This window comes from Dendrobium catenatum, unplaced genomic scaffold (assembly GCF_001605985.2).
Source record: "Dendrobium catenatum unplaced genomic scaffold, ASM160598v2 fragScaff_scaffold_1417, whole genome shotgun sequence".
Taxonomy (NCBI): Eukaryota; Viridiplantae; Streptophyta; class Magnoliopsida; order Asparagales; family Orchidaceae; genus Dendrobium; species Dendrobium catenatum.
Genome location: NW_021319879.1, coordinates 58,488 through 85,023, shown reverse-complemented (window position 1 = coordinate 85,023; position 26,536 = coordinate 58,488). Strand labels below are relative to the sequence as shown.

The 26,536-nt window shown below is 36.2% G+C and overlaps 1 protein-coding gene across 1 annotated transcript in view; it reads right to left on the bottom strand.

Annotated features, from left to right (window-relative positions):
- The window catches only part of LOC110116117 (alpha/beta hydrolase domain-containing protein 17C), a 28,555-nt gene extending 4,038 nt beyond the window's left edge, over nucleotides 1–24,517 (bottom strand). Inside the window, exons 1-4 of the mRNA XM_028699962.1 lie at nucleotides 24,081–24,517; nucleotides 14,797–14,833; nucleotides 14,439–14,675; nucleotides 14,189–14,337 (exon numbers count right to left, since the gene is read on the bottom strand). Of these exons, the coding sequence (XP_028555795.1) occupies nucleotides 14,189–14,337; nucleotides 14,439–14,675; nucleotides 14,797–14,833; nucleotides 24,081–24,391 (734 nt within the window). The 5' untranslated portion in view covers nucleotides 24,392–24,517. The remainder of the gene's footprint in view (nucleotides 1–14,188; nucleotides 14,338–14,438; nucleotides 14,676–14,796; nucleotides 14,834–24,080) is intronic.
- Between the last annotated feature and the right edge of the window lie 2,019 nt (nucleotides 24,518–26,536).

The following is a 26,536-nucleotide window of genomic DNA, read 5'->3' as shown; positions in this document are numbered from 1 at the left end:
CTCAAAGCAAAATCCATCCACCCTCCGCAACAGTTTGCTGGGTGGACAAATCAAAATTTACTTTTGCTCACAAAGAGCCAAATGCCTAGTCGAAAATATCACTAGGATCCATTCTCAAACAATCTCTTGCCAGTAAGGGCGTGGTACGTGTCCTCTAACCGGCAGTTTCGCCGCCAAATGGCACTGCAGGTAAACGGTTATGACCCGGGGCCCTCTGAACCGAGTTGTTTTGCCGCCAAATGGCACCACAGATAGCGGTTATGGCCAGAGCCAATACGCTCCTTAATGGCATCAAATCCTTGAGATATGAATCAATAGGATATGATCGATAGGGAATAAAGCCCTTTGTAAGCTAAGGTGGGTTCACATTTGTCCCCTTAGACAAACATTCACCCCCGGTCTACAAGGTCCCCTTGGACGAAGCAACCCATGGCTGCCGACAAGAATCCTTCTGTTAGGTTGGGTCGACTACCTCCTCTGACTAAGTAGACCAGGGACCAAGATGGTCCGGGACGACGGAACCATGGGATCTTGATCGGGCCCATCATCCATTCCCCCACCATCCACTTTGAGTGAAAGATGATGAAATTTCTATTTTAAATATTAAATCTTTCCAAATATCCAAACTTCCCAAATTTCCAAATCCAAACCCAATTTCCAAATCCAATTTCTACCAATGTCAAAATCCATTGCTGCTACTATATGCCAGATAACACGATCTCTATACGTATCTGATTGACGACTAGCCTTAATCGAAAGTTCTCTCTCGTGATCGGGAGGGGTAATTAACTATAGGGGCTTGCGCCTATAGGAAACCAGAACTCAGATTACAAAGTCCTCGCAAAATGAGGGCGAAATCTCTAGGTAGTGTCTTATCTACAAACCCATCTGCCTTCCAAAATTTACCTCGGAACTTAGTTCGTTAAAACTCCCTCGCCGAATAAGAAAAGCGAGTGGAGGCCGAGGCCGAATTTTCGGAGCCCACATTGGACAACAAAGACTTGGACTCAAATATGACATGAACTACAAAAGGTTGGACCACAGGAGACTTGAACTCGCATTTGATTTAAAATCAAATGAAATGAACAAAGATTTGAACATTTGAACAAAGTTCAAGAAGACTTGATTTGGGACCGCAGTGGACATGAACTCAATTTGAGCATAATTAAGATGGATAAATTACAAGGCTCAAATAAACAATAATGAAGGGCTCAAATTGGAACTAAGCAACACTTAAATGAACGACGAAGTAGGAAAATTAAGCAAGTGTGCAAGGACTCATGATGAATGAAACATCAGTACAATTTTCTTGCATGTATCAATTGACAAAGTTGAAGGAAGATGAGTTCACCATACATGTCACAATTCATCCTCAAAAGATGACAGAAGACTTGTAACATTTCACATGACCATCTACAATCAATCAATAAGGATTGTAGAGAATGCGACGATCTGCTAACTGTTTGCAAGCAACAATGGGTGGCAGGATGGTGGCAGTGAGAATCATGATGCATCCATGAAGAAGACCAAAAGCTCATGCATAATCAATATTACTTGAATGTGAGATAAATGCACTGAACCTCTGTAATCAAAGTGCAATATGAGATGCTCACAAGTGGAATGTGAAGAGCACATAATGAATGTAGTATTATCTACATTGTCAACAACAATTCGATCTCAGGCAGAGGTAGTGATCTCCTTATAAGCAACAAAAGAGTTTAATTTACAATGAACTGACAATAGAGGCATATTTGAAAAGTCCAAAGCAGATACAACAATTCATCAATCATTATTTATAGGGAAAGTGATGATGAATGTAGCATCTTCACTCAGCTCAACATTAGTGCATTTATGAATACATTGGCCCACCTAAAGGTGATGAAAACTCACCAAATTGAATGTAGCAACAACCCGCAGTTCATATGCAAGCAAGAACATGAATCTACTACACACATGACGGTTCACTTTCAAACAACTACTAGAAGACTTGTGAACGATTGCAGACGACAGGGAAAATTAAGTAACCTGTAGTATTCAAGCAATTGTGAGTGAAGTCTCAACCAGCAGGAGAGTTATCATGTATACAACATCTAGCCTACAAGTAGAAGAGAGATTTACAGTGACTACGAGGGATATACAATGGATATTACGATGTCACTTCAAATGGCGGTGATTAATTAGCAAGTGATCACAGCTCCTTACCAAAACTAAGAGTCAAAATACAAAAGACATGACTACCCACTGACCAGTTTGCATGAAAAGGTCGTGATGAATACAAGCATCTACGAACAAAAGCAGGACATTCGTTAGTTCACAATAAACTACTTGCAGAAAGTAACTAGTGCATGACAGTCTACCTGCATAAAGCAGTAAATAATTGAATCCACCAGCTGCTACGCCACACCACTGAATCTATAACATTCATGCAAGCGGACAGAAGGCGTTTATAAATATTATTATAAAACCTTCGCACATGCACCGTAGTTTGTATACACATAGATACACTAAAAGGGTAAATGTATAATACAACACGCGTGGGCCCTGACGAGCGTGTTATTGGTACCCACGTGATGTCTAGGGATGCTGCGCGGGTTATTAAATTCGAATCTAATCTTCCTAAGAAGGTAAAAAGGGGTCGACAGGGTATAAATATAAAATGCCCCCAAACACTGGTATGAGTCCCAAAGAACGTGTTGTTACTACACACGTGACGTCCAAGGATGCTGCGCGGGTCAATAAAAGAATTCAAGTTCGAACCCCATCATTCTATACAGATCAATAGGAGTTGATAAGGTTTGAATCATCAAATAAATATACGGTTGTGACGATCGGTATATTCGTTTTGATACATTTATATTAGGCTTTCAAAGCCTATAATCAAGAGAATTCACTAATGAAAGGCATAAATCTTATGAAACCCGATTCTTTGTCGATAACTCGACAGAGTCGAGAAGTTTCAAGTCAAAAATGGAAATGACCCCAAACACCTCGATGATGGTCGTTTAAATGCATAACTCCGCTAGAGGGGTTAATTTCATATATTTCAAATGTCACCCAAATACCAAAAATCCAAAAAAATCCAAAGATCATCCAAACCCAAATTATTTAAAATTGAAATCAACCATCAAACAATTTAATGCAAAATTCATCTACCCTCCGTAACAGTTTGCCGAGGTGGATAAATTCGAATATAACTTCAGCTCACATAGAGCTAAATGTCTAGTCAAAAATATCACTATGATCGATTCTCAAACAATCTTCTACCAACAAGGACGTAGTACGTGTCCTCTGACCATGGTTTAAAATTGCGCAATATGAGGCTCGCCTTGAGGCCCGCCTTTGCGCAATTCAAGTAAAAAACGCCTCGATGCTTACGCCTCGAGTTTTTTTTATGAGGCTTGCGCCTCAACTTGATTGAGGCCCGCCTCGCCTCACTGGCATGAGGCTTACGCCTCACGCTATATATATTAAAACTTACATAAATCTTAAAGTAAATGCCGACATTGGACTCTATAGGAGAGGAGGAAGGGGAGAGAGCAGTTCATCATAATGATGATTCAAATGAAGAACCCCTTAGTGATGACAGTGCTGATGACTTATGAGTTCTTATGTGATATGTCATTCATATTTATTTTTGAAAATTGGAATTATATGTTAATGAAAAGAATACTGGGATTTGGGAAGGATAGAATTTTGAGTTGAACTATATTTCATGTTGTCTTATTATTGAGATATTTTGATTTCACTTCATATCTTATGCTTTTTTATGTTTTATATTATTCACTCATTAGTATATAAAATTTTTATCATTTTATATTTACGCAATCTTTTGATTTTGAGGCTTACGCCTCAAAACGCCTTGAGGCTTACGCCACGCCTCATGAATGAAAAACGCCTCAATACCCGAATACACAATTTTAAATATTGCCTCTGACTGGCAGTTTTGCCGCCAAATGACACCGCAGGATAAACGGTTATGACACGGGGCTCTATGAACCGAATTATTTTGCTGTCAAATGGCAACACGAAATATCAGTTATGGCCAGAGCCAATACGTTCCTTAACGGTATCAAATCCTTGAGATATGAATCAATAGGATATGATCGATATGGCACGAAGCTCTCTATTAACTATGATGGATTCAAATTTATCCCCTTAGACAAGCATTCCTCCCAGGTATACAAGATCTCCTTGGACGAAGCAACCCATGGCTGCCGACAATGATCCTTCTGTCATGTTGGGTCGACTACCTCCTCTGATTAAGTAGACCAGGGACTACGATGGCCCGGGATGACGGAACCATGGGATCTTGATCAGGTCTATCATCCATTTCCCCACCATCCGCTTTAAGTGCAAGATGGTGAAAATTTCTATTTTAAATATCAAACCTTGAACTTCCACCATCCAAACTCTTTCAATTTCCAAATATACCATGCCCATTGTTGCTACTATATGCCAAATAACACGTATATTCTACGTATATGATTGATGACTAGCCTAATCGAAAGTTATCTCTCATGATTGGGATGGGAAATTAACAATAGGGGCTTGCGACTATAGGAAACCAGAACTCAGATTATAAAGTCCTCGCAAAATGAGGGCAAAATCTCTGGGTAGTGTCCTATCTACAAACCCATATGCCTTCCCAAAATTTACCCTGGAACTTAATTCCGTTAAAACTCCCTCGCCCAAAAGAAAATGCAATAACAGGCGGAGGCCGGGGCTGAGTTTTCGGAGCCCACAGTATTTAATGAAGTTATTTAAGTAAGGTAAGGAGTGGTGAAGTATTGCCACCTTAACCAAAGGAGTCTTCAAGCAAAAGATAAAGACAAGGATATTGTTATCAATTAAAGAATCATTCCCAATGATTCTTAGAAGAAATCCACTATAGATAAAGGAATCATTTGACAAAGATCTTGACACAACTCAATATATATGAAGTTCTTTTAATGTCAAAGGACCTTTGAATGATTTTTATTTAGGCTCTCAAAGATCCAAAGAGATATAAAATATATTTGATTGAGAAATGCTAGATTGAGGTTCTACGAGACTAAAATGAGTAGTCATTATATTCTTTAAAGAAAGTCATAGCTTGTGATGACAGAAGTAGAATTGCCCTCTTAACATCACAATAAAGAGTGATAATATCATGACACGTCAAAAAAAAAAAATCATGACACATCAAATCCAAATCGAACCAGTTCTTAAATAAATCTAAACATACAGGCATTAAGCTCGTGGCCTCTTATGTTCACATCTCGGACAATAGAAGTTGATGGTGCATGATTTTAATGAAAAGAGAGAAAATTGTTGGTTCATTCATTCTCCCTCTCATGTTTGAAAAATTTTATACGAAAGCCAAATTGTATATGAAAGCCAAGTTCAAGCACATCTATCTTCATTTAAGGGCTGTTAGGGTGATCTTGCCCTAAAAAAATATGACATTATTCCATCAAATCTGCACCAATGCTTGAAATATATAAGGGATAGAGGAGTTCAAGCATCCGGACAATAAAAACCTTTTGCAGTTAATTAAGTAACAATCTATGAAGATGTAAAAATTTCATTTCAAAGAAGCCAAAATCAATAAACTTTATATAGTTATGAAGTCAATATGAAAGATTTCAAAACAATCAAACAAGAAGAATGAGATATAAGGACCACTGTAATAGTGATCAGAGAACTTTCTATGACCTGAACTGAATATGCTAAGTTGACAAGTTAAGTCTGAATTCTCTGTAAATGTTTTTGTAAGTATTATCTACATTTGATTGAGTCCTAAGGGGTCATGTTTGTAAATCTGTGTATGAAAAATCCTGTAGGAGTGCTGCGGTGTTGTCATCTAGACACTACGATGTTGCCTTCTCTACTTTTGAATTGAAAATTAGTTTTTCTAGGAGCGTTGCAGTGCTAGGGTTTGACTAATGCAACACTTTGTTCTATGTATTCTGCTATGTTTGGGTGCACTTGGAGTGTTGTGGCACTGAGCTCTCTATATTCTAAATAGGAAATATAATTCTTTGGGAGTACTAAGCGCTGACCTTTCAGGCACCACGACATTTTGACCAAAATTTCCATAAATATAAAAATCTACTAAATTTTTATGTTTTCCAAATCTTCCCTGCCATTTAATCACCTAGTGAAAGAAAGAGGAGAGTTCTCAAGAAAGTTCATTTTAGAGGTCTTCGAGTTGTTTTCTGTTGATAAGACAATTGGGAAAGTGATTCAGATTGAGGTAAGTTACATTTACCATTTCTCTTTTTTTAATAATATGGAGTTTTACATTATTTTTGGATTTTTAATAATCCCCAACTATATTAAAGAACTATTTTGGTCTCTCAAATCTTTAGAAGTTGAGAAACAAAACTGATCCTTTAAACTAATTGGGGAACATTTTAGCCTTGCATAAAAAAATCAATGAATCGTTTTGATCATTTTTTCATTTTTGATATACGTAAGAGTTCTGATAAAATTTATTGTGGAAGGATAAAAGCCCCAACATAATGCTATGGGCATTGTGTTTGTAAATTTACCCCCAAATTCTGACTGTTTTGTTATAAATGTGTAATTCTATATATTTCTCCGATGTGGCTGATACAATTTATATCTATTGAGAGTACGATGTTTTTGTATTTTTGTGATTGAAGCTATGAAGGAAATGTCAGCGACTATTATTGATGCTATATGCATCTAAGTGGAGGTATAAGGTCCTGAATTTTGAATGGAGATATTGTGTTATGCATTGAAAGTCATAAGAGCCTAATATTGACATGCCATGCAGTGAGAGTTATAAAAGCATATTTCTAATATGCTATGCACATGGAGTCGGTGTAACAACGCAACACAATAAGACCCACAGACGAAACTGGTCCTATCGTGTTGGCTTGCAATAGCAAAACCAAGATGGGAGTTTTAAGGGAACCATTTAGATTTTTTTTTTAATTGAACTTAAACAGACAATAAACCATAGAGTTGGTAATAACTTCCATTATTCAAAAAAATAACTCATCCACAAAATTCTTTTCATTACTCATCTCAGATCTAGGATCAGAACATCGTTCTAATCCTACCTACAGATACTCGGCTACCTTGTGTACAATCTAACAACACCGGAAACACTATTCCATCATCATATAGCACTTACCAAAATGGTGCCAACCATAACTATGATGCAAAACTTCCACATTAATAGAACTTAAACTAGCAAACTGCTACTACTAGATGTCACAGACACAAATTGTCCACCTTTCCTAGACTCAGAGAGTCTAAACCTGCTCTTCTTCTCATAGAAGCTACTACTAGAAGTCTCACCGCCAAAACACTTTCTACAAGAAGTCAATCGTTATTGAGTAGCTATAAAATCGTTCTCTATCAAACGTGCCTTCTCCGTAAGCTCAAAAAAATCATAAATACGAAATGGGACAAGTGGTTTCCTCAGACTGTCTCAGAGTCCCATAAAAAACTTGTAGCACTTCTCCTCGAGAGTGTTAATTAAGAACAAAACGTATCAAGCCAATGCAATAAACTTAACCTCGTACTACATAATAATCCTACTCCCCTGGACACGCCATAAAAATGTCTCCTGCATCTATTAATGTATAGAAGATGGTATAAATCATGCTTGGAATACCTTAGTAAATTCCTCCAAATGATTAGGGAGTTCAGTCTCCCTTGAAACTTCTACTCCTGCTAGTTCAACAACCAACACTCAACCTCTCAATCTAATAGAAAAATAATCAAAGATATCTTTCTTTCTGGAGGACACCACATACCATCAAATTTATTCTCCAACCTCCTTAGACAATCATCAACTGCTTTAGGCTCAACGCCATCAAATCTTGGAGATTTCAATCTCAAAAGCATATGTAAGAGTCAGTCTACTTAATCAGATCGAACAAAAGAAATCTTGGCCTGTGCCTCACCCATTAGTTGGGCTATCAAATTGTCAAACTATGTAATAGTATAAAAAATAATGGTAGGAGCAGTACTCAATACGAGTACTGCCTAACTAACACAATGCCAATTTGTCATATGTAGGTATTGCGGATCCATAACCACACAGAACACACGGTTGAACAAACATGCATATGAGAACAAGAAAAAATGAATGCCCAAACATGCAAAAAATAATCTCATTTGACATATGGATCAATTCTTTTAGCTCTGGTTTACATTATATTTCCCAAACCATTGCTCTAACTTAAAAAAAAGGCCCTATCACAACTCAACCTAATAAGATGTTGACCCTTCCCGTAGACAAAAAAAAAAATGAAATGAAATGTTTAAGTCTTACCTGCTCTCTGTCTCTCCCACGTCGTTTGCACGTCGAAGCCACGCTCGAGTCGCTTCGTGCATGATCTTCTCCTCCACGTCGCTCACAGAGCGCGCTGGCGTCGTTAAAAGGAGTGAATGGATGAGGCCTTCGGGCTCTCTCGGTTCGATCTCTTCCTCTCTTGATCTTTCTCTCTGACCCTCGCTCCCCTCCGACGACTCTTCCTCCTAGCAAGATCGGAAGTCACGACACTTTGATCGGAAGCCACAAGGGGAGCTCGCTCGCTGCGGCAGTAACTTTCTCCCTCCCGTCACTTCTCCGGCTCCGTTCGTGGCTGGATAGCTTCGCTCCTCCGACGCTTTCCCTTCCTGTTGGATCGGAAGTCCGACGCTTTTGATCTGAAGCAACAGGAGCTCACTGGCGTGGAGTTAACTTTCTCCCTTTGCTTCTTCGGCTCCTTCCTGGTTGTCCGACTCTGCTCCTTTGGCGACCTTCCTGTACGACCGGAAGTTACGTCATTTTGATCGGAGAAAACAACGGGAGCTCGCTAGTGTAGAAGGTAACTTTTTCCCATTCGCGGTCTTCTCCGGCCAAATCCCGTAATCCCGCCGAGCCGAGGGATTAATAATAAATTTCATTTTAATTAAAATTAATTTTCATTAATTATAATTAGTTTTTTTTATTTGTTTTATTACTAATTATAATCATTTTAATTAATTATTGCTATTGTAATTAATTATAATTAATTTTAATTACATTAATTATAATTAATTATAATAAGTTTTAATTTTAATTGTAATTAATTATTATTAATTAGTTATAATTAATTAAATTTAATTACTATTAATTAGTTATGATTAATCAAAAATCATAATTAATTATGTTAATTAAATATAAATAATTATAATTAATTATTCTAATTAATTTTAATTAACAATTAATAAATATAATTAATTAGAAATGATTATAATTAATTAATTAATTATAATTAATTAATTAATACGAGCGTGGTAGGAGGGAAACCGGTTCGACGCACACGACGAGGCCAGGCGAGCCTGGTGTACCCTTTTCTTTGTGCGGCCGGAACAATTCATAAGTACCCCCGGGCGGGGGGAAAGCAAACTGCTCTTTTCTTGTAACAGGTACCGTCAAAGTACCCATTCACGCCTTTATTGCGCGTGATGGGAAGAAAAGTTACGGCTGCGGTGTCCTCGAAAGAGAGCACCTACCATGCACGCCTTTATTGAGCGTGGTGGGAATGCCCAGTTTTCTCGTTGTTTTCCCCTAAACGGGGGAGATGCCGAGAGGCTGCCGAAATTTCGGGTGAAATATTACTACACTCGGACCTATTTTGAACTCAAAAAAACAAAAGATTTGGACCAGATGAGAAAGAGCAGGGAACTTTTGAACAAGAACGGTGGACTCGGGACCTAATTCAGAACGAAACTCAAATGATTAAGAAAAATCAAAATCAATTTGAACTTGCAAAGAACTTCTGATGATCCTGAACCAAAGATTCTGAACTCGTACTCGAACTCAGACTATATGACATTAAGCAAGGACTTGTACTCGAACAAGAACAGAGGACTTGTGGACTATGGACTTGAACTTGAACAGAACCCAAATGACTGATAAAAGGCCGAATACAAGTGAAATAAAATTAGATTGGAACCAAAATTCAAGCCAAATCGAGTATTCAATTGAAATCAAAAGATCTCCAGAGGACTTTGAACATAATATGAACATGCAATTGAACTTAAAGGACTGCAGGGGACTTGAACCAGACTAGTACATCAAACAAAGACTTTGATTCGGACTGGATTTGAGCTTGAACAAGCAATTACATTTAAGAAAAATAAAGTAACAAACGGACTTATATAAGTACTAAATTTGAATCAAATGACGAAGATTTTGCTACCAAAGCCAGTCAACTTGCAGGTGAACTTGTATGTTAAGCTCAAATTGGGTTCAAACTTGACATGAATGATACGAGAACTTGAGTCGTCAAGAACAAGAAGGGATTCAGTCTTGCATTTGATCCGGGCAAAGAAACCGAACTCGCACTTGAATTCGTGCCATACAACATTAAGTGGGGGTTGTAGACTCGATGAACCCGATTCTAAATGAAACTTAACTCGGATTCAAACGCATGCAAGGAACAAAGCTTGAATCACACAAAAGGGAACTCAAACTACAAGACATCTGTGCGGTCAATAGTGACTCAACGTTAGATGAAATACACTGATCTTAGTAAACAAATGTGACTAAGGTATACTACAAGACCTCAATGCATGAAATCCTACAATAATCCCTGCACAAGTGCCTGTTGATTGAGAAGGCAACATTGGAGATCAATAGTCAAAGAGCTGCCCCTATAAGCAAGTGCAAATACATCAATACCACTCGAGATTGGTGAAAGGGTGGATATGATGCAGAAACAATGGATCTTCTACAAACATTTTCAGGAGGTCGTAGTAGATGCAGCGGTCCCCTGCAAATGGATACTCGTGGATAACAACAGTGGGTGTATTGTAAGTACAATGAATCACTGTGGACACAAGTGCGGATATTGCCTACAACGACGGTAACTAAGATCTACAAGTGCGTTGAGTACAAGGGCGACTCTATGTACGTAAAAGGACACCCCCTGGCTGAAGGGAGGAAATGTTTGAACAAATTAGAACCAAACTTCCTGGTGTTCCAAAGTCTTTTTTTGGTTCTATAATTAAGAAGAGAACAGTTCGGGTGCCCACAAACACCGGAAATAGCAAGTCCACTATGCCGAAGAGCCTAAAATGAGTTCTTTCCAAATCAGCAGTCTTTGACTCCAAAATCCAGAAAATCCTCCCCCCGGTGAATGAGAAAAGGGGGAGTCAAAACTATAGGGGCTTGCTCCTATAGGAAACCAGAACTCAGATCATAAAGTCCTCGCAAAATGAGGGCGAAATCTCTGGGTAGTGTCCTATCTACAAACCCATCTGCCTTCCAAAATTTAACCCGGAACTTAGTTCGTTAAAACTCCCTCGCCAAATATAAAAAAGAAATCGCGCGGCAGAGAGGCCGGGGCCGAATTTTCGGAGCCCACATTCACAAACCTCTTTTCAAAATTAAAATAACCTGCATATGATCTGGTATGCTAATATCAAAACTTGGAGATCATAATATTGCACAGGCTAAAAAAAATAAAATGAACTCAATATGTCTCGCTCTAAAGAGTGTGTAATTGCTATGTAAAACATGCAATCATTTCTAAATGCATTTCACATATACTCAAACAAACATGCTAAATGCTTATACTTAACATCTTAGAATGCAACATGGAATGAAAATAAGTTACTTATAAATTCATTTCACCTCGAGTATCATGCTCAATATTTTTTTTTTTTTGAAAAGAGCAATTTCCTTCAAAATTTGTAAACCATCTCTTCTAGAAATTGAATTCACCGAAATAAGTACACGAGGCTCTTGAGTGAACTGCCACATAAGATAAGGCTATAAGACCCATATTTCAAGTCTCATCGTCCTCCTTGCAAAGAATGAAGTCGACTAGAGTTGAACCTTGTGACAAATATCTATACATCAAATCTAAAATCACTACGGACATTTTTGTTTTGTGTTCACATTAGCTCTTTAATGCCTTTGTTGAAGGAAATTCATTAGAAAAAGTAAACTCTAGGGCTAAACGTTCATATTGTAGCTTGTACAGTGAATCCTTGAACCCAATCCTTTATGAGCAAGCAGGCAAAGTTGATAAGATTCAAACAACAAGGTGAAATCATTCACATCCCAAGGATGACTTTGTTGATAGAAAATTTCAACCTAAGAGTACTCTATCTTTCAAAATACCCCCAAATCCTCGTGCAAATCAGTTTGGTTCAAATTTAAGCAAAAATATAACGATATAAAAATTTCCTAAAATCCAAAATATCTAAGTGAAATCTATTGTTCTTAAAATAAAAACAATAGTACATTCATCATTCGTGACAATTTGATATGATTAACAAGTTTAATAATAATTTCAGCTCATAAAAAGCCAATGACTTAGAAGTGCACTGCTATGATCACTCTAAAAAAATCTCACGCTAGCAAAGACGTGAAATGTGACTTCTAACTAGGTGGATTTGCAGTCAAATTGCACTACTAAATAATAGTTATGATCAGGGTCCTTTAATCGAGTGATTTCATCGCGAAATGACACCATTAAATCATAGTTAAGGCCATAGCCTGAATGTTCTTCTATGGCTCCAAAACTTATGAGTAGTGAATCATATGATATACTTGATGAGACACAATACTCCCAATTAGCTAAAATTAACCTAAATTTATCTCCTTATATAAACATTTACCTCAAGTCTATAAGTTTCCCTTTGAAGATGCAACCCATAGTTGTCAATAATAATCATTTGATTAGATTGGATCAACTAACTCCTCTAACTAAGCATATACTAGGATCCATCACAACCCGAGTTGATAGAACCACGGAATCTTGAGCAGATTCATCATCATCTCCCTCATCATTCGCTTTTAAGTTGACGGCGATAAATTTTCAAATCCAAAAATAGAATTTCTTGCTATTATTCGCTAAGCACTTAGTGCCTATATAACAACTAGTCTTAATCAAAAGTTTTTTCTCATCATCGATAAGGGTAATAAACTATATGAGCTACTTATGAGAAATCTAAAATCAAATCATAAATCCATACAAAATGATGCTAAACCTATAAGTAGTTTCTTATTTAAAACCTAATTTACATTTTGCAAATTTAAACTAGAAAAACCCAAAAACTCTTTCCGCAGAGTCAGGTCACAAATTTTTTGAGGCTACAAACTTGAGATACACTTTGTTTCATATGAGAGACATGCATAAAATGATTTAACACATCTAATAGTGCTCAACATAAATGGATGAAAAAAGTCGACTAGAAGGATGAAAAAAGTCGACTAGAAACAGTTAGAATAATGCTAACGATGTTGTCATTATTATAAAAGATGAGGTTATAAAATATTAACTTCACATGAGCAAATGTGCATACATTTAAACATCTTCATGTTGGTATCCTATAGTGAGAGCCACTAGGCTCTCACTTGTTAAATCATTACACTCAAAGATATTGAATGCTGTTTTGAAGCTTCTCAAATTAAATTGGATAGGTCTTCAGCCTATGGGCTCCCATATTGTTCTATTCAAATTTCAAACAGGAAATAACGGAAAGAAAATTCCTTCCTAAGTGATTTTATACTTCTTTTTATCTTCATCCTAAAAGTAATACTATATGAACTAAATCAGGGAAAAATGGCCCCTTCCCAAGTGAAACATAAAAATGTTCAAAATGAAACTTTTTCCTTTCTTTTTAGGGGCTTTATTTTCTACTATTAGTTCTAGAAATAATAGTGGCATCCGCAAGGTTTACCGTTTAATTAATATGCATACCATACTATTGTTCTAACAGGCGCTCAAAACATGTCCTATTCCCCAATGACAGTTCATAAATTAGGTTAAACTCTAGTTAATCTGAAAATTTCAGCCGTCAAACTATACTGCCATGGACTATGCGAAAAAGGATTCATATAGCCGACCCCACGTAGTGGGACAAAGGCTTGATGTTGTTGTTGTTGTTGAACTCTGCAGACTACACAAGAATACAATTGTTACACTAACTTAAAAAAAACTCCATTTCAGACTATAGTATCTCTTAAAACCAATCAGAGTTTTGCTTATTTACATAAAATAAAAAATAAAAAAATAGAGTCCTATTTTTGCACAAATATAGTCCTTATTTTAGGGGGATTAAAGAATCAAATCAAAGGAAAGGCACACTAATTCACATTTCATGGCACAATGGAGAATTTATTCAATGTTAATTACAAAGTCATTGTAATATCAACAAACATTAACTAAATAATGCACATGTAAACAAGAAATACATAACAATGCGATCATTCAGAAAGAAAAGATGATGTATAGCATGAATTGATTTGGGGTAAGGAATAAATCTTAGTAGAAATAGATTGCTTACATGAATTACTAAAGCTGGGCATTTCACCAGGTTTATTTTATCGATGTTCTGCAAAATCAAGGAGCGCAAAATTATTAAAGTATCATCCAAAAATAATATAACTGAGCTATCTAATATTAGAAAGGATTTCACAACAACAAAGGTATCACCTTGTAAATGTCAAACCAGTAAGTGTGTTTGACTGGATACAATACTCGGAGTCCTGAAAGGATAGGACTATGAAGCACAACAGCCCTTAAGTTTGGCAAACGTGATGCCAGATCAAGAGTTGGGCCACTTCCTACAGATTGACCATACAAAATAATATCTTCATCTGCAACTTTGTACTGTTCCTTCAAGCATTCATAGACAGTCTCTATGTCTGCATATGTATTGTATTCGGTGGGCTTTTTCATGAAGAAGAAAGATATTCTATCAGCATTAATGCCAAAACTTCTGCATTGATATACGAATCAAGAATTTTAAGAAGTTAGCGTTTTCAACAAATTGATATAAAAGAGATCGAACCTTCCCAGAGGATTGCCCATAACCAGAATAATCATACCTGCAGAAATCACGTACCAAGCATGAACTTCAACAATAAGACTAAATGCAGAATTAAGAATTCACTAAATAACATTATTTGAATCCATATCCTTTCTTTAATAGCAAGAACTCCCGATTTTTAAAGGAAACTATGGCTTTGTTTGGGACGGCTTTCTTCCTGCTTCTTAAATCACCTTTCTAGTTCAATAATTAAAATTTTTGTAATAAAAAATTGTTTTAAGAAGCAACAAGAAAGCCGTCCCGAATGAAGCCTATAACGAACGGACATGGATAATGTTAGAATTGATGAAAAATACTTCATTCAGCTGCAAGAGTACAACCACAAAGCTGTTAACTTTTTCACTGATTATATTTGCACCGTATGCAACCTTTTATGTCATTTCTTTTGAGAAAATAAGATCATCCTATGGATTTGGGTCAGGGAAAGGCTGCTTACAAACTATATAACATCTAACACTTGCATCGTCAGTTCCAGGGTGCCAACCCAGAAAATATAAGAGTTTTCACCAAGGAACAAAATTTTATTTTTCACATTTGAAACTCAGTTTCTCAAGCACCGCAGATTGTATAGAAACAATCCGCACACAATTTGACATTGATCCTTTCATAGCAGCTTGGCATACACAAGCTAACAACAAATCAATTAAACAAAAGGCTATAATCATGCAAGTAAGATCAACAGGTTTGAGACAAATAACAATGCATGATGGGAAGGCCACTGAAATATTGAAATATTAGCAATATTTCAATCTTAACTAGAATCCTGTAGATAGAAGCCTGCAGAAGTTTGCTTTCGGCTATTCACCAGTTTGCATTTCCCACAACCACAACCTGGCCCCCACTCGTCCTCACCTACATTTTTATTGGAGAGTGACACCCAAAACAGCTAATGCTGCTCCCAAAAATGTTCCTTCCTGTCCCTAATTACTCTAGCTGCTAAAACAATGTCAACAAGCTCTCATGGAACACTGATTGCCTACTATCTCAAGAGTGGAGCTACCTGAAAATAAGCCAGAAAATTTAAGCAGAGAGAGAGAGAGAGAGGAAGCGTAAGAGTTGTTACTAGCTTTTGAAGGAATCAATAGAGCAGAAACTTCCACCTCTTAGGTGGTTCAGTCAATAGTATTGGAAGATCGAGTGATCCTGACATGTGATAAGATCAAGTAATCTAGATCTACTCCATGTAAAGAATGGGGAACCCTGAATACGAATAGGGACATAATTCTAGAGTCAAAGGATTATTAAATGATAAAAAAAACATCAAGATGGATACTTAAATGTAAGTTATGGAGAGCTGCCATAACACGAGATAGAATTTATGGAATTAAGTGCGGTAAAAAAAATCATGGAATAGAAGATAAGTGTAGGAGAATATTAAGATGAATGCATAAAAATTAGAGAAGAGGGAGCGAGAAGTAATTGTATTAGAGATGATGTGTGTTGTACCTATTAATGATCATTTAGCAGACTTATATGGTTTGACCAAAAATATTTGAGTGCAAAAGATCACCAATATATAAAATGAGCATATAGAATTAATTGAAACAGAAAGTCAAGAGAAACTGGTAGATCATTGGTAGGGATGATATTTTATCTCGAAGATGGAATTAATTTTTGATATGGATTGAGTTCAACTTGGCACAACCTTTGATCTGATTTTGAGCTGGGCTTGGATCACATTGAGCCAGTTTAAAATCGAATTGAAATATAAATAGCATTATATTTTTAAATTTAATATATACATATATATATGTGTACATAAGTAATAAATTTTATGAAATATACATATATGCATATTAAATATTTTTAAAATGAAAAAATGAAAAAAAAATTATTTTGAGTTGGCTCAAAATCGAGATGGTTTAAGCCAACTAGCTTGAAATCAAATCAAATCGATCAACAAGTAGGTTTCGACCCACTCAAACTTGAATCATTCTCACCCGTAGGTTGTGCAAAAGACTTGTAAACTCAAAAATAAAGATTAAAATTTATAAAATTGACCATCTGCATATTAATATTATTTACAAATGGAATTATAATATCTGGGTCTTGCTCATGGTACAACATTAAATCTGATACATTGAATATTGAAGAAATAATAGTAATCATTGGAAGATCTATCTCAAAAGCATTATCATTCATCTTCCTCGTAGCTCTATAGGGACCAAATTTCCTGAGGGTTAACCTTCTTAATATTTCCAATTGAAGATCTCTTAGGTTTAAATTTAACTAAAATAAATTCTCCCTCACTAAATTCTACATATCATCTATGTGCATCAACATTGATTTAATATTTATCATTATACAAAGTAAATTTTGTTGATTTTTTTGATATAAATCATGCATGCTTTGTGAGAATGAGGGTGCAAATATACTAGACCTATATGATCATACAAGCCAATGAGATCAATTGATTTTTTTTATTCGTACCAGATAAAAATATGAAAAGGACTAACATCGGTTGACCTATTAGTAGAGCTATTATGGGCAAACTCTATAGTATGAAGAATTAAAAGCCAACTAATGACTAAGCACCTCAGTAAGTCTCCTATGCTCCTATTAACAATTTCAGTTCAATTGTCAGTTTGAAGGTGATATGCCATGAAAAATAGAAGTTTTATACCAAATGTATTACATAAATTTTTTTAAAAATATCTCATAAACCTCACATCATGATCAAAGACTGTCTTAGGCCAACATAAAATTTAGATACAAAATAACAAATATATGGACAATCTACTGAGAGCTATCACACAAAATAAAATTGCAAATTTTTATGCAAGCAAATATTTTTAATTTGAAAGACATGCAAATGCAATAAAATTAAAAACACAACTTTATGGGTGAATAAATGACCTAATGAATTAGTGATCACTGATCTATGGTCTTGCACTTAGTTTTAATAATGGAATGGCAAGCTAGTTCCTATGAACCTAAAACACAATCTAGTACAAAAAATGCACCTTGGACAAACACACAATAAGATGTTCTTGAGGAAATGTAAATGCTCTGATAATAAATATGAAGTATGACAGATGTAATCTAGGCCTCTAGCATTAGATTAGTATAATTAGATGATTCTATTGGTAGTTCTTAAAATATTTATGAGTGAAAAGTGATAAACATACAATTGGTATTAAGCACACAAAAAAATGTGAACTTGATGAGTAAAGCTATTATTTTGTTAACTACATTATATGTCTAATTCTTATAAAAAGTAAAGAAAAAATGAAAAGCCATGAGTGATATAGTCCATGATAAATTTATAACGCATGAAAATAGTTGGAAGAAAAGATTATGAATAATCAATTTATAGAAAAAAAGAGAGCGTACAAGCTTTGTAATGGGCTCAATATGCGCTATGCATTATAGTGCAAAAAGCACACATTAATTTGCTTTCCTATGCAGACGAAGGAAGTATGCTATGCTACACTATGGACATTGCTTGGGAAAAAATAATAGGTCGATGCATAGATAAAAACAACTAAAATAAAAGTTTCAATAAAAAACCAAGCTCAACAAAGTAGTTTTCTTGAGTTCTAATAAAGTTTCAATAAAAATATATCTTGAGCTTCTCATTCTTCTTTTTTCATTTCTCTCAGATCCTTTCACCTGTTTCCTCAAGACAAATGAATTTTGACACAGCTCAAACTTAATGATTTTGTACTGCTCACATTCTTTCAAGACGCAATATGTGCAAAGCTAAAATAAACACCAAACACCGGAGCATTATCTTAAACATTTGGATATAAGGAGTTGTAGTTTAGAGAACGTCATATGTCAAACCTTGCTCATTAAATGAAACTAGTTTTAAAAATAAAAAAGCAGTTTTTTGAATAAAATTCAAATTAGATCTCTGAAAATAACTAAAACTTTCTAATTTATTTGCTCAACATTTAAAGATTAGAAAACAGATGACAAATGTGTTGGATATTATCAAACCAAACGACGCGTCTTTTGCTTTAATTTTCTTTTATGTGTTTTATTAGACAGTTTAAAAAAAATGGTTTTTATGTTTTCTCTGTTTAAGTTATCCCGTGAAAGACAAAGGTTTTTAGTTTTTTTGCTTTTCAGAAAAAGACAGAAGTTGTGTGCTCTGATTTTTTTTTTGTTCCGTGCCCGTGAAAATCCAAGAACAGAGTTTTATTTAGAGTGATTTTTCTTCTTCAATTTTTCTTTGCTCTGTTTTGTTGCTTCCATCATTGGTATCAGAGCCACGGTTGGAGAATGGCAGCGAGTTCAAGCAACAATAATTTGCAACCTCAGTTGCCCAAGTTCACGGGGAAGAACTACAATCAATGGAGTATTCAAATGCGGGTGTTGTATCAATCTCAAGAGTTGTGGGAGATTGTTGAGAGCGGTTTTCAGGAGCCCGAAGTTGAGAGAGATTTGAATCAGAGACTTCTTCAAGAGTTGAAAGAAAATCGGAAGAAGGATCGGAAGGCCCTTTTCTTCATCTATCAAGCGGTAGATGAAATTATTTTTGAGCGGATCTCTACGGCGAAGACCGCGAAGGAGGCTTGGGATACACTGCATGCTTCTTACAAAGGAGATGATAAAGTAAAAATGGTACGTTTACAAACCCTACGAAGCCAATTTGATATGTTGAAGATGAAGGAGTCAGAAAGTGTGGAAGAATATTTCAATCGGGTAATCACCATTGTTAACCAATTGAAATTGAATGGAGAATTTGTAGAAGATAAAAGGGTTATTGAGAAGATTCTACAAAGCTTGACCAGAAAATTTGAAGCCACGGTGGTAGCCATAGAAGAAGCGAAGAACATAGAGCAAATGTCTATTGAAGGTTTGCTTGGATCTCTACAATCCCATGAATTAAGAATGAAGCAATATGATTCGACACCACTTGAGGAAGCATTCCAAACTCAAGTGGCATTGCGTGGGAATTTCAAAGGTGGCCGTGGAAGAGGTTTTGGTAGAGGAAGAGGCTCTTTTGGTAGAGGAAGAGGCTCTTATGGTACTCGTGGAAGAGGCCGTGCTGGTAGAGGAGAATCTACACAAAGTGATGGAGGTGAAGTTCAAGGTGGAACTCATGGTGATGGAGAAGGTGCACGTGGTCGTGGACATGGCTTCAGAGGTAGAGGAAGAAGCAACCTTGCCAATATCAAATGTCACTATTGCAAAAGGTACGGACACTTTTATCGTTTTTGTTGGAAGAGGCAGGAAAATGAAGAGGCAAATGTAGATATGGTGCAAGAAAAGGAAGTGGAGAAAAGTGAAGACACAATATTTCTTACACATAGTAAGGAATATGGTAATTCAGGAGATGTATAGTTTATTGATAGTGGCTGTAGTAATCACATGACTGGCAATAGAAGATTGTCTGTTACTTTGAATAACTCAATCCAAAGTGAAGTACGTACGGGAGATGACAACAAATTATTTATGGAAGGAAAATGTGACATTTTGGTGCAAACAAGGAAGGGGGAAAAGAAGATACCAGATGTCTTCTATTTTCCAAATCTTAAGCATAATTTGCTTTGTGTTGGACAACTAAATCAAAAGGGATATGTGTTGACATTTTCTTTTGACACTTGTACCATTAAAGACAAGCATGGATTCTTGATTACCAAGGTGAAGGTGACTCCAAATAAAATGTATCCCATGAAGATGATTTGCAGTTTAAATGGTTGTTTGAAAACTTCCATAGAAAATCATTTACGATTATGGCATTGTAGATTTGGTCACTTGAGTTCCAAGACACTTTCTTATATGAGCCAGAAGAATATAGTTGATGGGCTTCCACATATTGAAGTTCAAGACAAGATCTGTGAAGCATGTGTTGCAGGAAAGCAGAGCAGAGCACCATTTTCAGTTGGAAAATCATGGAGAGCCTTGAAGCCATTAGAGCTTATTCATTCAGATTTATGTGGACCGATGCACACTACTTCTATTGGAGGTAATTGTTATTTTCTCACATTTATTGATGATTATAGCAGAAAAGTCTGGGTATATTTTTTGAAAGAGAAGTCACAAGTATTTGAATACTTAAAAATATTCAAAACACTTATGGAGAAGGAGAGTGGCCATTTTATTAAGATGTTGAGGAGTGATAGAGGTGGAGAGTATGTTAGTCATGAGATGCAAAATTATTTGAAGGAGAATGGGATACGCCATCAGTTAACAACTAGATACACACCACAACAAAATGGGGTAGCAGAGAGGTTGAATAGAACCATTATGGGATTGGCTAGGAGTATGTTGAAGGAGAGGCAAATGCCCAATTTGCTTTGGGCTAAAGCTGTGTCTTGTGTTGTGTACTTGTTGAATAGGGTGACATCAAAAAGTACTCCATCTCAAACCCCTTTTGAAATTTGGAGTGGTCATAAGCCTGTTATTGATCACTTGAGAGTTTTTTGGAGCATTTCTTATGTTCATGTACCTGATCAAAAGAGAAGAAAGTTGGATGAAAAATCTAAGAAGTGTGTGTTTGTAGGATACAGTAAAAGGTCCAAAGCCTATAAACTGTATAATCCTACAACAAAGAAAGTGGTAGTGAGCAGGGATGTGAGATTTGAGGAAAGCTTATCTTGGGATTGGCTTGAAAAAGGCAACAAGGAGGATGTCACAGTTGGGGGAAATTCACAAAAAATTATTGATGATGTAGAGCAACAAAGGCCACCACACACTATAGTGAGATTGGGAGAATCATCCAGGAGTGGTATTGAAAAGGTGAAGACAAGAAGCTTGCAGGAGATATATGACACCACAAATTATAATGAGGAGTTATCTCAATTTGTTTTCTATGTAGATGAAGAGCCATTAACTTTTAATGATGCAGTTGCAGATAAGAGATGGATTGATGCCATGAAAGAGGAGATTGATGCTATTGAGAGAAATGACACATGGAGTTTGACCTCAATTCCTAAAGGTCAAAAATCCATTGGTGTCAAGTGGGCGTACAAATTGAAGAAAAATGTTGAAGGAGGTGTAAACAAATTCAAGGCTAGACTTGTAGTCAAAGGGTACAAGCAGAAGCAAGGGATAGATTATGAAGAAGTTTTTGCACCAGTTGCCAAATTTGATACAATCAGATTAATTTTTTCTATTGCAGCTATGAATAAATGGAAGATTCATTAATTAGATGTGAAGTCGGCTTTCTTGAATGGTGTTTTGGAGGAAGAAGTATATGTAGATCAGCCTGAAGGTTTTATTGTGAAGGGAAAAGAGCATATGATTTATCGTTTGAAAAAGGCATTGTATGGCTTGAAGCAAGCCCCGAGGGCTTGGAACCTATGCATTGATAAGCATTTTGGTGAAGAAGGCTTCACTAAATGCCCTTATGAACATGGTGTGTATATGAAGACAGACTCAAATGACAACATGTTGATTATATGCTTATATGTGGATGATTTGCTTATAACAGGTGATGATGAGAAGATGATTGCAGACTTTAAATCAACTATGTTCAGAAGATTTGATATGACAGATGTTGGCCTCATGTCATTATTTTTGGGTATAGAAGTGCATCAGAAAGATGATGGCATTTGGATATGTCAAAAGAGGTATGCTAAAGAGTTGCTTGAGAAGTTCAGGATGAATAATTGCAATAGTGTGTCTACACCAATGCAAATTGGAGTTCATTTCACAAAAGAAGGAGAAGGAAATTTGGTTGATCCGACATTATACAAAAGTTTGATTGGGAGCCTCAGATACTTGACAGTGACGAGACCTGACATTGTTTATAGTGTGGGCATTTTGAGCAGATTCATGGAGAATTCAAGGGAGTCTCATTGGCTTGCAGCGAAGAGGATTCTTAGATACATCAGTGGCACATTTGAGTTTGGCCTTCATTATCAGTGTAGTGGAGATATGAGATTACTTGGATATTGTGACAGTGATTGGGCAAATGATCATGAGGAAAGAAAGAGCACAAGTGGATATGAATTTTATGTTGGTGATACAGCTTTTACTTGGTGCACACAGAAGCAGAAAGTTGTAGCATTATCTACATGTGAGGCAGAATATATAGCAGCAGCGGCGGCGGCTTGTGAAGCAATGTGGTTGAAGAATTTGTTGAAGGAATTTTTTGGAGAGACTGATGAAGCTACAACAATTTATGTGGACAAGATGGCAGGAGTAAGCATATTGATGTGCGTTATCACTTTATCAGAGATGCAGTAAAGATGGGTCACATTAGTATAGAGCACTGTAGTACAAAAGATCAAGTAGCTGATTTGTTCACCAAAGCATTGCCGACATCGAGGTTCCTAAAGCTATTGAAGATGCTTGGGATGAAGAAAGTTTTGGTTTGAGGGGGAGATTGTTGGATATTATCAAACCAAACGACGCGTCTTTTGCTTTAATTTTCTTTTATGTGTTTTATTAGACAGTTTAAAAAAAAAATGGTTTTTATGTTTTCTCTGTTTAAGTTATCCTGTGAAAGACAAAGGTTTTTAGTTTTTTTGCTTTTCAGAAAAAGACAGAAGTTGTGTGCTTTGATTTTTTTTTTTTGTTCCGTGCCCGTGAAAATCCAAGAACAGAGTTTTATTTAGAGTGATTTTTCTTCTTCAATTTTTCTTTGCTCTGTTTTGTTGCTTCCATCAAAATGTAACATCTTCACACTAAACTACTGAATTTTTTTAAACAGGTTTGCACTGAAGCCTCCACACTTTTGAGTGTCCTTTGCATTGCCATAAAATGAACTCTGTTCCAGGATGCATCAAAAGGGAACTTTAAGCATGTACCAGATATCATTGTTACAGATATTCATTGCAAGTGTCCGCTGTCAAGTTGAAATCAAAGAAGAATGTGAATCTACTTTACTGGTGTGATTAATAGAATAAAAGTAAACAACAAACAAAATTATACTAATTACTCTTGAAAAAGAGCAAGAAAAAACGTTGGAAAACCCAGCAAAAAGGTTTGCCCGCAGCCACTGAACCAATATTCACTCGCAGGAACCTGAGCCCAACTGTCCAACTAAAACAAAACTCCAAAATCAACTTACACATGCAAGTATTTTCGGCAGAATAATTCAAAGCATCTAGATTAAATCTGCTTCGTTTCCCTTTAGTAGGTACGAAAATACTGGAAGGTACACTTTAGGCAATATCAATCTCAATCTCAATTACTCCCTACTCAGCTGCAAGATCTATATGCCATAAGCCGATAACTACTTATAAATTTGCGGAACAATTTCATATACTTTTTGTAAGTTAAGCAATCTACCACGCCCAAAAAAACAAGGACTCGATAGTTTAAAAAGGAATAAGACGGTGAATTACCCCATTAAATTGATGCGAAGACGGGCGCTGAGCTCGACGAAGAGAGAGAACATCTGGCCAAGATCCGCTGCGTTGCCGTGTGAGTAGAGGAGGGTGGCTCCAGCCCTAGGATTCTTGACATACATAGCGACGATATCGTTTCCCCTCCGCGTCCTCAGGCGAAGCACGTCCACCCCCTCACTCGCCGCCGGTGAGATCTCCGGTATCGTAAGCCCCCCGCCGCCTCCCACGCAGGCCACCACCGTGTATGAAGGCGGACTCGGCGGGAAGAAGGCGAACTTCGCCGCGATCGTCGAAGTCACCGCGCCCATCGCCACCACCTCCGTCTCATAAATCCTCTCCTCCCTCTTTCTCTTTCTCAAAGAACGCCGGAGGACCAGAGCGGGTGGAGTTAGGACCCACCGGAGTTTATGGTGGGGCCCACAAGTGCCGATGGCTACCACTCAGTGACGAAAATTAAATTAAAAAAAAAAAACTCTGTTCGGATTTTATCCAACGTCCGGACGCGACGCGATGACACGTGGAAGTCCAGCTCCTTCATCGTACGCAAATTTATATAACATTTAAAAAGTTACCACCCCTAACAACCTTTGAAATTCCTTAAGATTCTCACAAGGCCAGTCCCGCAAAACTCTCTCTCATCAAAACGCGATCTTGAGGCAGATCCAACGGTGATAAACAGGATAGATAACATGGCTTCGCAGCTGAGAGTTCCACATAGTATTCTTTACCGTACAAGGAAGTTTCGAGCTACAATGCTCCATAAGTTGACGAATTATTTTATTCAGAGTCAACTTAAAAATATGGAATTAAATATTAATTATGATTATGTTATTTATATACTGTTTAATATTGTATGGGGAAGAGAGAGAAAATAGAATAGATTTTGGAGTTTTTTATAACTATATTTGGTTGGATGTTATTATTAAAATATATATATGTATTTAGAAAAATAGAGTAATTTGAACATATACATTATGCAAATGTATTAGTAGTTTGATTCGATGCAAATGTATTAAATAGGTTTTGTATTTGTTATGATTTGCTTCAGATGGTGAAAGATGTTGAGCGATGGATGACTGTGGATGTCGACGATCGATGGATGCAATGGGATGGTGAGATTGCGGGAGGTGAGTTTTCCATGGATTTGAAGATCACAAAAGTTTGATGAATTATGAATTCGCCCAAAATAGTAGATATTATGAGTTATTTTTGAAATTTTTTAACAAATACTATCTACTTGATTTTCTTCAAAACAAATATAAGAAATTAGAAGTCATGCATTTATTTTAATTTATACTGATAATGCTTGCAACCGAACAACACCTTGATTAATTTGAGTTTTATTGACTAAGGATTCGTTCGAAACAATTTTTTTTTATTACTTTTTAAAACCAATTTTTAGTATGTATATATTTTTTAAATTATAAGTTTTTTACTAGAAACCCGTTTTAAAAAGCAGTGAGAAAGTTGCCCCAAACGAAACCTAAGTTAACCAAATCCATATAAAATGAGAATTTGCGATTTACGTTGAATAGAGTTTGAGCATGGTATCGATTTGCATCATGCCAACTAAGTTTTGATTCCTTTTTTGAAGGCGAGAGTTATGGTTAGTGATATAAGAATCTTACATTGCAAAAATAGGAAAAAAAAGTAATAATATTGAATTTGATATAAGTTGATGTGTAATATATTGTTATTATTGGCAATTGTCCATCTAGCATAAGGTTTGAGCAAATTCCAAGTTGATTGTGAGTACTACTAATGAGTTCATCTAGTGAGAACCCATAGTCAATAGATGACTACTCTAAGACGAGTTGTTGAGTTCTCCATATGAATCGCCTTTGTCGGTATACAAGTATTACATGCGATTAACTTTCTTTTAGGTGACTTGATGAGATGTTAAGGCAGGATCATGGGTCGAGTATATATTAAAGCCTACTTTCTGTATTATTTGTGGCTTTATGCAAGTATTGAGTTAGTTCGTCATTGGTGAATTGCTTCTCTATAAGAAGAATTGATTAGGTATTTATATACATGTTACTGAATTTAGGGATGACATCGTGATCGATGTTCGCGTGCATGTTGAGAATGGATTCCATGTATATATAAGAAACATAGCATCGTCACATCATGATTGAGGTTGTAGATGATTGTTTTAAGCAGGGTTTTAAACTCAGACCGAATTAGCCGGTTCAATCGATTCAACCTTGAATCGGTTTTAAGGCGAATCGGTTTTAAGGCCAGTCTGGTTCATCCTAAAAATAGTTTCTATATCAAATCGGGCTGAACCGGCCATAATCGCTGGTTCAATCGAAGAACTAATGAACTGGTCATGGTTCCCTTAAATCCGATAGTTCAATTCTTCAATTATTTAAATAATTAAATAAATTAATTTAATAAAATATTAAGTAATATTTATAATTTGACAAATTAATTTAAATTGAAAATGCTTA